This window comes from Rhineura floridana, chromosome 18 (genome assembly GCF_030035675.1).
Source record: "Rhineura floridana isolate rRhiFlo1 chromosome 18, rRhiFlo1.hap2, whole genome shotgun sequence".
Taxonomy (NCBI): Eukaryota; Metazoa; Chordata; class Lepidosauria; order Squamata; family Rhineuridae; genus Rhineura; species Rhineura floridana.
The window spans coordinates 29,962,733-29,975,578 of NC_084497.1; the positions used below are offsets into that span (position 1 = coordinate 29,962,733).

Below are 12,846 nucleotides of genomic sequence, written 5' to 3' on the forward strand. Positions count from 1 at the left end.
CAGAAGCTATTATTATTATTATTATTATTATTATTATTAGCCTGCCCTGCACCTAGAGGTCTCAGGGGGGGGTTACAACAATGTATGTATTTTATGTATTTGCAATTGCTAACTCAAACCAGCACCCTCCTGAAAGGTGCAAAAGATCATTATTCCATCTGCCGTGTGTGTGTGTGATTTGAACCCAACATGACTTCTGAGTCCCATGCTGTGACGGGTTGGAGGCAGCATGAGTGAGGGTGCTGGAATAAGACCGGGGGGGGGGGAGGCAGCAGTGGTCAGATCAGGGAAATGGGCTTAGTGAGGGGAGGGCAGGAAGGGAGAAGAGTTGTTCTTGCTGCCCCCCTCCTTCAAGGCCACTTCTGCTGCTCCCAGCCCACAGTCCTTGGCTTTCTCTCCAGCTGCTGGTGGGAAGAGTTGCTGGCTACAAAGTAAACAATTACCACATGCATGCCCCAAACGCTCACTTGCAGCAGGGCCCCCAAAGTCTCTGCAGCTTGTTCCCCCCCCCCATTCTCTTGCCATGCTGATTCCACGCCCACCTCCATCCAGGGAACTTGGCCGCGCAGCTGCCTTTTTATTTTAGCTATTGTTAGGATGACCAGGCGCCATTTTGTTTGGCATGACTTCTTTTTCTTTCTCTCTCTCTCTCATTCCTTTGTTTCCCCTCCCCCTCCTATCCCCGTCTGTCTTCTCCCCCCCCCCCTGCTCCCTGCCCACTCGCCACAGTCATTGCTTGTCCCTGGAAAAGCACCAAGTAGGTTCGGACGTCGAGGCAGCGCCATAGGCATAGGAACCATAGAAGAGGTGGCTGTTTTTTTTCTCTCATTCTCTCTCTCTCTCTCTGCCTTTTGCCCCATGGCCGCCCCCTCTCTCCACTCCCACCCTCCTGCATGCTGGAGGGACACACCCAACCCCTGGTTCCTTCCTCTGGACCTCAGGTGGGGATGGGGGGGGGGAAGACCCAGGTTAATAATTGCTGCTCCCTCCTGCAAAGACTGGGGAGAATGAATGATTTATTGCAGGGCCGGCAAACATCTGTGGCCCTCCAGGTGATGTTGAACTGCAGCAGGGATAGGCAATGTGGTGCTCTCCAACAAATGTTTAGGACAGACCAAAATGAAAAAAGAAAATCTTCACGCGGTGCATAATTAAACGATGGAATTTGCTCCCACAGGAGGCAGTGATGGCCACCAACATGGATGGCTTTAAAAGGGGATTAGCCTTGCCCTCCATGGCCATGCTGGCTATGCTGTGCCTCCTCTGTTGGAAGCAGTATGCTTCTGAATGCCAGTTGCAGGGAATCACAGGTGGAGGGAGCAGTTCTTCTGCACTTGGGTCCTGCTTGCGGCCTTCCCTTTGAGGCATCTGGTTGGCTGCTGTGAGAACAGGAGGCTGGACTACAGGGGCCCCTTTGGCCTGATCCCACAGGTTGTTCTTACGCGCGTGTGACGAAAACCCCCAAAGCCCTCACTAGTTTGGCCCAATGGTCAGAGATTATGGGTGCTGTAGTGCAGAATATCTGGAGGGCGCCACGCATGCCTGACCACTGGCCGTGCTGGCTGCTGGAAGCTGCAGTCGTAGCAACATCTGGAGGACTGCATAGGTTCCACCCCCCGGCCAACGGGAAAGGCTCGATGGGCGGATCTCCTTCCTACAGGGCTCTGGGAAGGTCCGGTAGTGAATCTTTGCCAAAATGCTCAGACCATCTCAGCTCATGCCAGTGAGAAGATCTGATTATTCTGCCTTGCAGTTTTCTCTGGTAAACCTGCTTCACTCCCTTTGGAGAGACATTTTTCTTTTTCTTTTAATTTGTTTTTATGTTTTGGAGGGGGAAACTATCCATCCATCCCAATGGAAAAGCAGATTTGCTTATAGTAGTATTGAAACCTCCTCTCTCTGTTTCACTCTCTCTTTCTGTCTTTCTCTCTCTCTCTCACACACACTCCAAATTCAAATTATACTGAATTTTCATACTTTTAATAGAAAACTGACAAAATGAGCAGGAGGGCTATGCTCAGGGTTGGGTTTGGGTCTGCTTTTTTTTTAAAAAAACCATTTTTTTATCCAAGTTTAACAAAAATATTAAAACTCCATTGAACAACAGTATTTCAAAATATGTGGGGTTTGGGGGTGGAGAATCTCCCCCTGCCCCAGATTCTAGTCTTTCAATGCTATTTTATTTCTATTACTATTGGAAGATAAACTAGGATTGCAACAAACAATCTTCCTGACCAGTTTGGGACATGGCTAGGATGTGGGGATCTCCTCCTATGAAAGTAGGTAGTATTTGCCTGCGACAGGTGTGGGGAACCTTTGGCCCTCCAGATGTTGCTAAACAACAACTCCCATCAGTCCCTGCAGCAAGCAGGACTGGTGGCCAGGGATGATGGTGGAAGATGGAGTCCAACAACATCTGGCCTGAGGTTCTCCTACAGTATGGGTTGGAATTCAGCCCCAGGGATTTCTCTGGGGTTTAAGAAGGGGGAAGAACCCACTGTAAGAAAATGCTAGGTTGCATCCCAATGTTAGTTCTTCTCAGAGTAGACCCATTGAAATGAATGGACCTAAGTTAGTCGCGTCCATTAGCTTCAGTGGGTCTACTCTAATTAGCATTCGTATTGGATACAACCCATTATTATTCTTGCTGCTGTCCTAAAATGAACCCAATTTCCTTGGGTTCTTTTGTTTGTTTTTAATAAATAAAAAGTTATGTAAGGTGATGGTGGGGTGAGGAGTGGGCCAGCCCCACAGAATGCCCTTGACATCCCCCTTGTGCTTTCCATTCACCCCCCACTCCATCCCCCCAGCCCCTCATTCTCCCTCTTCCCCCGCAGCACAGAATCGCTGGCTCCCAAGGGAGGGACTCTTCCTGTGTACCATAGAAGTGAAGTGTAACCCTTCTTGCATGACTCCCTGTGCCCCGCCTCATAATGTCATGGAGGGCGATAAACAATTCACGACTGCCCTCACTGTCTGTGCAAATCCTTCTCCGTTCCTTCTGCGCTGCAGCAACTGAGGAATCTTCCTTATGGGGTTGCTGCTCGCTGGGGGGGGGGCTATCCCTGAGTGTCCCAGGGTTGGATCAAGCAGACACACACCTGTATTATAGCCTTAATCTGGTTAAAAATTTAGTTACCATGGCTCCCATAACAGGGAGCCATGGGAACTGCAGTTTTGGAAGAATATCGTTATACTGCTTTCTTCCTCTTGGCGGAGGTAACATCTCTAAGCATCCTTTCTGGGAAACATGATGGTAGCTAGTTAGCTCTGCTTATATCTATACATGGAAACACCCATGGTGGCACCAGCCTTTTGCCCACAAGCTCCTGCCACTCACCTATTTCAGCAGCAGCCACACCCATCCCCAAGTCTTGGTCTCTCTGCCTGATGGGCTTGCCTCTTTTCCAGTCCTTGATAGTTCCTGGAAAGAGTCCGACACGGAAGAAATCGGGGCCTTTCAGCTCCAGGCGAAGCAGCGCTATCGGCATCGAGAACATTCAGGAGGTTCAAGAGAAAAGGTGGGGTGCAGAGGGACAAAGTGGAGGGGGGGAAGGGAGAAGTTTTCCTTCTGTGCCCACACTACCTCACTGTTCCAGCTTGCCAGTGCCAGAGCCTATTTCCTCATTCTAGTTACATACCCTGTGCGTTCGGTAGCGATGGAAAGGTCTGTCAGTTTTGGTCCTCTTGGTTTCTATTTTTTTCTGATCCGAAATTCGGTTCTCCACATTTCTGCTGCAATTTGTAATTTATTTATTTTTTTATCCTTGTGAAAATTCTTCAGCACATTTCTCCGAATAAACACATTTTTGGATGCAGATTTGGCTAACGTACCCGTTTTTGCAAACTGTTTTGCAAGCAGTTGCTGGAAACCTCAGGTGTGGAGAGTTGCTGCTGTGCTCACATCTTGCTTGTGGGCATCTCATTGGCCACTGTGAGAACAGGATACTGGACTAAATGGCCCGCTGGCCTGACCCAGCAGGTCTCTTAAGTTCTTAGCAGGAAAAATCACCTACCCAAGAGTTTTGCTTCTGGGGCAGGCTTAGGGAAGTGTACTTGCCCCAGAAGTGATGTTCTCTCATCTTGGGTATGTGTATATATTAATATTTACTTATCTTTTTTTTTTTACAAAGCCTTAAGACCACTAACTATTGCAAACTAAAAGCAACTGAGACAGTAGGATTGCAATCCCATACAAACTTAGTTACCTGAGAGTAGGTCCCATTTCACTCAGTGGGATGTCTCAGTAGGCTTGCATCAAAGGGGAGAAAAGCAAGCCCTCGGAGCAATTGGATGCCATTAAATTAGCCTTTGCTAACATGGTGCCTTCCAGATGGACTACAGCCCGCATCAGCCCCAGCTAGGGATGGGGGAGAAATTGGATTCAGTTTGCATTTAAAGGTGGACCTAATTAATTCACACTTTCTGAAATTATACAACAACTGAAATCCAGCCATGTTCAAAACTTGCAATTCTCCGAATTTTGCAAAGCAGTTCTGCTAAGTCTTGTGTACAAAAAGTGCATAGTCACTGGGCTAAAGTGTGCGTAGAAATACATATTGGTGAAAATAACATGCAAACATGTGTTATATTAGGGGAAATTGCTCTGCAAAAAAAGTGTACATTAGGCAGAATTGCATACAGACATGTATGTGTATATTAGGAGAAATTCGCACTCAAATACTGAAGAATTTTCATGGGAACTTTTTTTGATGAAAAAAAATCCAAAATGATGTGGCAATGTGGAGAACTGAATTTGAGACTCGAGAAACGAGTAACGGAGAGAACCCAAAGTAGACAGTTTTGCCCCATCCAGCATGGCTGTGCTCCTGTCAGCCACAGCAACTTACAGCAGTGCTGGCCATCATCCTGCCCCCAAGTTCTCTTGACTTGACCTGCAAACATTTAACTCTGTGTTCTCCGCAGGGAAAGCCCAAATGGGACCCAGAAGACCCCAGACAGTGGCCACGTATCCCAGGAGCCCAAGTCTGAGAATTCGTCCAATCAGAGCTCACCAGAGATGCCCACCACCAAGAACAGGTTGGCACCCGACACCCCGCAGTCGGAGTTTGTCATGTCAAAGGCTGGTTTGTCCAGGTCTAGAAATTGCTGAAAGTTTCCACTCCCTGCAGAGGGGGCAACTCTGTTGGGAAAACGAGAGCGTTGTCTAATCCTGGGCCAATGTTTTGGATCTCCGGCAGAGCTTCAGCTTATTTCTGAGTGCATCTCTTCTGTCCCTGCAGGCTAGATCTTGTTGCCCAAAAACCAGATGCCCTGCAGGATTTCTCACGCTCTTCGTCCAGCGCCAGCAGCTTTGGCAGCGTGGTGGAAGAGCACGAAGGTGGCCATGATGAAGACACTGGTGTGGTAAGTGGCTCTTGAGGGGCAGAGCTTGGTAGCCAGTGCCTTGAGCAGGAGAGGATGGGAAGGGGGAGGGCAATGCTCATACAGTCCTCAGTTAATTTACTTGGGTAGTTTGAGGCAGCTTACAATAAACTGCAGTGCCCCACTAGTTGTTGGGTGTGTGTGTGTGTGTATAGTTAGTTAGTTAGTTGCAGGCAGTGCTATTTTTTGGCAGAAAACGAGGTGCCAGTACTTACATATATGCCATGGTACCCGCACAAAATGAGGCGATGGCACTCCGTACTGGTAAGTGCCATCACAAAAAAAGCCCTGTTTGCAGGTATATAATCTATGCTAGCAGCTTTGTGTCTGGCATTGCTCGGAAATTCACAGAAACTCAAAAATTGGTGCAGTTTTGAGATCAGTAGTTAAAACTAGTGCAGCTTTGAAAAGTTCAGTCTGCCATCTTGATTCAAAATGGCACCCAATTGTATCCAAAAACAGACAAAAACCTGCTCCTTGACCTGGGAAACTATGATGCAACATTTGGTTACAATGTCTTAAGAGATGTCGAGATGCATAGCGAACAGGCAAACAACTTTCCAAAATACAGAAACGCACAAAATATAGAAACGCTTATAACGCACATGGTTCTAAGAGAGAGAGGTGTGTGTGTGTATGTGGTAAGGAAGCTGTCAGAGCAAAGGGAAAGGAATTGCAAAAAGTACAGGTAGTGACAGTTCCATTACAGAATCAGCACAGCCACCCTTCGCAACAGCAGTGACAGGCGATAAAGCAATCAGCTTAGCAATGCTGAGAGAATTCTCATCTCAGGAAAGGAGGTGACAGTTTTCTCTCTAGTACCAGGAGAAAGCAAGACGGGGTCTCTGCTGTTCAGTCCCTGTCCGTGTTCAAACACGCACACATGGTCTTCCTTTCTGTGTTCCCCAGGAGAGCCAGTCCTCATCAGGCACTCCCCACAAGCGAGACTCCTTCATCTACAGCACCTGGCTGGACGACAGCCTGAGCACCACCAGTGGGGGCAGCTCTCCAGGTATTGGATCCCCTTGACCTTGTCTTATGTGCCCCTTTCTAATCAGGGAAGAGCTGTGTGCAGTCGTTGCTTTATGTTTGCAAGCTAATATACTCCACTTTTGCATGTTCTTTTCCTTCATGTGTATATGCATTTTGATGTACATGCCCCCCCCCAATACACTTGTTTTTATACACATTATTCTGTTGGAGAACCACATCACAAAATTTGAAGGGCACATTTCAGAGGATAGATGTGGGGTTTGGTTTGGTTTGTGGGAAATGTAGATGAGGTTCACAGTAAAATGCAAACTGAACTGAATTTCTTCTCCGTCCCTATTCTGGATAAATTAATTAAGTCTACGAAGAAAGGAAGTCTGCATAGGTGCGTGATATGTTACAAACAGATGTTAACAAGTCCTGATGTCGTGGTTGCCTCTCTGAGTCACCTGGCCCGCCTCCACTCCAGTCACAAACTCAAAAGTTGAGCTGCGTCTTTCGGATTCCTTTCCCAAGGATCGGGCAGGATGTTCCACCCACCTCAGCTCATGACTCAAACCAACTCTGGCTGCCTCTTAATTCCCCCCACCTTCTTTCTCCATCTTAATAGGCCCTTCTCGCTCTCCCCAACCAGACCCCAGGAAATCAACAGATCCCTCTTGTCCAGAAATCAAAATCCAGCTGGAAAACTCAGAGCTGCAACCTCCCCACCCGGTGAGTGCTTCTGTCGGCAACAGTTGTGTTGACAACTTTTTGGTTGCAAACACAATCTTCAGGTTTGTTGGGTGGGGGGTGGCTGAGGCCTCTTGGTGCCAGGAGCTAGGATGCAGACCACTGGGAGAAGGAAGAGGCAATGATGTGAGACACGGGGGGAGGAGGTGACTGGGGTTGCTTTGCCCACGGGTCCTTTTGGAAAAGGACAGCATTGGGGTATTGGGGAGGTGACTGATTTTATCCATGGCAGTACTTGCCACGGATATGGAACTGTAACAGCAAAAGCAAGGATTATGCAGGAGTTTGTATCCTGGAAACGCTTGTCAGTCAGTGGGGAGGGTGAGAGTTGGGGCAGGTTGGGAGGTGACCATGGTTGTGGACATTGGGTGCTGGCACCTGGGATTTCCCTTGCATGAACTGATCCATTCTGTGGTCATGCCCCTCCCCCTGCATATTGCGGCCGTGGTTTTAATGTTGTCCTTTCTGTGTGTCCCGTGCAGAGCTGCTAGCCCTCCCCGCCCAGCCTCCATGGATGTGTCTCCCCACAAGGTCAGACCCTCTTCTGCTTCTCCGGGTTCGCCCTGCCTCCCAACACAGGGCATAGAGCAGGTGTGGGGGGGTGAACCTTTGGCCCTCCAGATCTTGCTGAACTCCAACTCCCATCATCGGTAGCCATTGGCCGTGCTCGCTGGGGCTGATGGGAGTTGTAGCTCAGCAACATCTGGAGGGCCAAAGGTTGCCCCCCACACCTGGCACAGAAGCACTGAGCAAGCCAGGACTTTGGGCAAGTCTTCCTGGTGCCCAAACAGTTGAGAATGTGCCCTCCATCTCCCAGTTCACCCTGGGGTGTCATGGTACCTCAGAGACTTCTGAATGGGAGGAGGAAGAATCCTGGTGGTGGGGCTGCAATTTCCTATCCTGAAGAATTCTGCCTGGGGTGGGGGAGAACATCCCACAAACCTCTAAACCCTTCCTTTATAGCTCCGTTAATGACTCTCCCTCGTGAAGACAGTCTCTGTGGGACAAAATTCATGTAACACACATTCCCTTATCTTTTGCTCCTTGCTTTCTTCTCCCTATTTCTGCACACACACACGCCCTCCCCAGCAAAAAATGTGGCTCCAAAAGTGGTGTGTGTGGAAAGAGCCTGGAGCAGCTGATTAAGTCAGCGGGGGGGGGGAGCTCCATATTGTGCAGTCACAACAGTGCAGTCCTGTTCGTTGTGGTCCTCCCTGCTCCTGTCTAATTGACTCACCTTCAGTCTTTCAATCCCATCCCCATCCTAAAAGATTCAGGACGTCTTTAGGGATTGTACTGTGCACTCGCCTTGCCCAGACTGACTTTCTGCTCCTCCTCCGCCCTGCCGTACAGCACACAGTGAAGAAGCACAAGCTGAGGGAATTGCGGAAAGCCCCCATCTTCATCATGGCACAAACAGACTGTCTGGCCGGAAATACATCCTTGCCGAAGCCTCCACCATAAGCAGGTGCCTCCTCCCTCTCCTTCCGGTTGCTTCTCGTGGGGCAGCAAGGCATGCTGGGAATGGAATTGCCCCAGGGCGCTGGAGGCAGCAGGGGGAAACTAGTGGCTGGGCCTTCAGAAGAGGCTCCTGATGAACCCACCTCATCCTCCTCCCTTCCGTGAGCTGTGCTCAAGACTTCCCTAACCAACTGAGAGGCCTGCAATGGCTGCCGGGCCTGATTGGAACTGAGTGGACATCAAGACACCCTTTGAGTCAAAATGTAGACAATCACACACAAAGACACTAAATGCCACCTGGCTCCCTCCCACAACCAGATTTGCCACCCCTTTTCCTTGGTGGTGTGTGTTTGGCTAGTCTGAAGGAGGAAGGGGCAGTGGTTTGTTTCTGTATCCCTGGCCATTGCATCACACGGAGAACCATGGGCACAACTGTTGCATGGAGCTACCTTGGAAGAGGGAATCTAGCACAGCAAATGGAGCTCAGCTGTCTGCTCGTGCACTGCAGAGGACTTATGAGACTTTGGTTCTCTAAGCCAGCATTTCAGCATGCATGAGGGGAAGGCAGCAAGAAGCAGATTCCCCGGGCCCTGTTCTGGAAGCCTTGTGGCTGTGGATTCTAAGCTGGCTTGTGGTTCGTGGAAGGCCAGCATGGAGCAACGATTCCACTTCTGCTTCTCCAGTTGACTAACCATTTGTAAAACAGTCAGTCCACCGTGCACCCAGTTCGTTGTCTTGTGTATCCTTGACCTCCTGCCAGTGGGTGCCAAGCCCAGAGCATCAGCTACTTTCCTTCAGAAGCAGCTGCCTCTGGCTGGGGGCACAGCAACATCTGGCATTCCACACACACCCTCTGTCTCCAGCTGAGCCTCATTGCTGTGTCCATCTATCCATGTCTGAAATCTTTACTTTCTAGTGGTACATCCAGCAATAACGGGAGCCGGGGAGAGTTGGAGGCTGGTGTGCAAACTTGGGGTAACTTTGTATCATAATTCCCAAATTAAACTCCAACACGGGGGTTGACTAGCAGGGTATGGGGGAGCCCTCCTTCCAGGCAGCACCTGGCTCTTCTCCCCATCATCTTGACGTTTATCCCAAAGAGCTGACAATCATTGGAAACTCTCTTATTTACTTAATTTTTGCCATATGTCAATTGGCATCCAAGGCACTTGGAACGTCATCCGGTGAACTGCTTCTGTCCAGTTTATCTTTTGGTGGTGGTGGGAGCTGGCCCAAGGCAGCCTGCATAAGCCACCACAGCTCTTTGCATGCCACATCCTCTTTATTGAGAAAAAACGAGGAGACAGGTGGAGGGTGCCGTAAGCGAAGTAGGGGGGAGGATGGGGCTTGACAGTTGTGCATTGCCATATTCTCTAGTGGGAGTTTATCATTTGTGGCACAATTCCAAGCTGCCCTTGGCCCTTTCTCCATGCAATGGCCAGTCTGCTTCCATGCTGTACAGTTTTTTGGGGGACCGCACTGTTAATTTGTGACACACCTTGATTGGCTTTCTGTCCGCCTGAAGCTGCCAATGTGTGGGATAGGGAAGAGTGTGCCCAGGTCCCAAAAGTGTCAATATATTATTTTAAACTGCCTTCTGTAGGTGTGACTAGATACAGTTCTGTGAACATCTGGGCCCATTTTTCTGTCTGTACTGTGTGTATCCATCCCTTCCCCCCTCTGCCCTGCCCTCTGTTTTTGTTACTTTATTTTTTAAAATATGCACAAAAATCCATGAAATTTTAAATTAATGTTCAGAAACTAAGGTTTCCTTCTCCGTTTTTTTTTTAATTTTTAAACTCCAAGATTGTGTTGGTGTTTTCAGTGACATATGTATAAAAAAAGTTCTATTTATCGCTATTGTAAGAAGATTCTATTTGTAAAATGCTTTTTAAGATATACAGGCTGGAAAATAAATGAAAAACCTGTGCATCCCTTTTCATTCCCTGACAGAGGTGGTGTGGGATGTGGGGCGTGGGCTTACTTTCATAGGATTTTGCAGGATTATGTCAGGCTGCCACAGAAAGAGCCTTGTTGGATCAAACCAACATGTGGAGAAGCAGTGGCCCCAAACAAGGCTGCACATAGGATGATAGCCAGTCCCTGTAGCTTGTCCACCATGGCTGATAAACTGCCTTTGAAACGTGAGGGGAAAAATGTCTCTGAGTATATGAAGCATTATTTTCCTCTGCATTGGATACCCACATGCATCTTAATCATTATGACTGTTGGCAGCTTTGTGTAAGATACTACAGTAACCTTGCTCCAAACTGGGGTTCTCCAGATATTTTGGACTACAACTCCCATCAGTGCCAGCCAGCACACTTCCTCTCACAGTGCATAGTTAAAATATGGTATTTGCTCCCTCAAGAGGCAGTGATGTCTGCCAATTTGGGCGCCTTTAAAAGAGGTTTAGACAAATATATGGAGAAGGCTATCTTCCTATATCCTTATGGTTGTATTAACCTGGGCTGAGGATGGAAGTTTTAATCCAGGTTGGCAAAGGCTGGTTTTGAGGCACAGGTTAGCCTCTGGCAGAAGGGGGCAGGGAGAAAGTGGGGGCTCCTTTCATACTATTGATAGTGTTTGGGGGGGATCCAGTGCCACCCACAGGCCTGCAGCAAAACCACCCACCCTTGGCTTCCATTGCTTTGAAGTTGCGCCTGCAGAAAAGTTTGAATCTTGACAACAGAGCAGCTGAAGAAAAGCTGTCACTGAGGTAAGCATTAAAATTCTTTCGGCCTGAGGGCCACGTTCCTTTCTGGGCAACCTTCCAGGGGCCACATGCTAGTGGTGGGCGGAGCCAGGGGCAAAAGCAGGCAGAGCAATTAATGTAAATTTTGCCCTTGTATAGTAGGCTAGTTTCCAAACACGCCCCTCTCTCTTCTCCATCTAGGGAAGCACGAGGCATTATTGGTGTTAAAGGACACGTTCCAGTCAGGCAAAAAGGGTTATGGCCTGAGAGTCCCAAGGGCCAGATAGAGAAGGCTGGAGGGACACATTTGGCCCCCAGCCCTGAGGTTCCCCGTCCCTGCATTAAACATTGTATAAAGTACCATTTCAGCCAGATGCAGGGCTTTTCTTATACATATGAAGACTGCCATCAGCTTCCACACCAGCTTGAATTAGCCAGGGCTCTGCCCCCAAGAGGCTTACAATTTAAGATCTCAAAAGAGCTTTGCAATGACTTCCAGAAGGGTAGTTGTGTCTGTTAACATCTGTTGTGCCAAAATCAACAGGCTTGTGGGCGCGTCTTAAGAAGATGTAACAGGTTTTATTGTGACATAGTAAGCTTTTGCGGACTACAGTCCACTATCAGATGCATGGAGCGTTATTGTGAGTTTTGTTGTTTTTGCTACAACAGGCCAAACGCTTCTGCCCTCTGGACATTCTTACAGTTTCAGATAATGGGTGAGAACAATGGAAAGAGGAAGAGACCAGGATAGGGAGAGAGACTGAGAAAATGCAGTTGCGGAAATTCACATTCCTTGCCTTCTTGCCTTCTGCCCCACCATCTCCCTTCTCTTCCTCTCTTGCCTTCCATCTTCCAAATTTTACATGGGACACTCTGCAAGGGCCAGGGAACAGTTGCCAAAATTTCTACTCTCTAAAACCACCATGCATATTTGTTAACTGGTACAAAACAGTGCTTTTTTTTTCTTTTTGTAAAAAATGAGGTGCTGGTACTCGTACCTTCATAAAAATGCCAGCACAAAATGGTTGCCCTGGGCTGCCAAAAAAGAGGTGCCTGTACTCAGTACCGGTAAGTATCACTACAAAAAAGCCCTGTTACAAATGATGAGGATAAAGTTTGGTTACAGTTGGGATTGGAATGACTCTTCAGTTGGGCAAAAAAGCTAGTATTGAACAAAAATGAGTATTATTTGGGTTGTTTTTAGTGTACCAAAAATAGTTGCCATTTTAGACATTTATCAGTGATTTCAGAATGGCTGCTGTTTTGCTCCTTTATCAGTGATTCCAAAATCTGTACTGAAGGAAAGCTGTTCACCTCAGCCTGAGAGAAACTGATATTGACAATTAGCTGGACGTTTTCCTGCACTGAGTGGTGTCTATTTGGGCAAGGGTGTGTGTGTGTTGTTTTGTTTTTAAATACAGAAATTCTGCCCTGTATGAAGGAATGGCTTATTCCTGACAGGAAAGTTCTTTCATATATCAAGTGAAATATTTCTAGAAGGAAGAAAAAAGCGGATTTTATTTACAAAGAGAGACACTTTTCTGGGAAACAACAAGCAGGTGTCAGTTTTGCCAGTTGCAGTA

The 12,846-nt window shown here is 48.0% G+C and overlaps 1 protein-coding gene across 10 annotated transcripts in view; it reads left to right on the plus strand.

The window, feature by feature from the left end:
- The window catches only part of RAP1GAP (RAP1 GTPase activating protein), a 59,220-nt gene extending 48,730 nt beyond the window's left edge, over positions 1-10,490 (plus strand). For 6 of the 10 annotated variants that reach the window (XM_061601080.1, XM_061601078.1, XM_061601076.1 and 3 more), the window contains 8 exons: positions 730-807; positions 3,412-3,521; positions 4,927-5,040; positions 5,244-5,367; positions 6,295-6,397; positions 6,986-7,089; positions 7,590-7,638; positions 8,461-10,490. In XM_061601080.1, coding sequence (XP_061457064.1) covers positions 730-807; positions 3,412-3,521; positions 4,927-5,040; positions 5,244-5,367; positions 6,295-6,397; positions 6,986-7,089; positions 7,590-7,598 — 642 coding nt within the window. In that variant the 3' untranslated portion in view covers positions 7,599-7,638; positions 8,461-10,490. Of the gene's footprint in view, positions 1-729; positions 808-3,411; positions 3,522-4,926; positions 5,041-5,243; positions 5,368-6,294; positions 6,398-6,985; positions 7,090-7,589; positions 7,639-8,378 lie in introns of all 10 variants that reach the window. The other 4 variants (XM_061601073.1, XM_061601072.1, XM_061601075.1 and 1 more) reach the window with 4 other exon arrangements.
- The last annotated feature ends 2,356 nt before the right edge of the window (positions 10,491-12,846 follow it).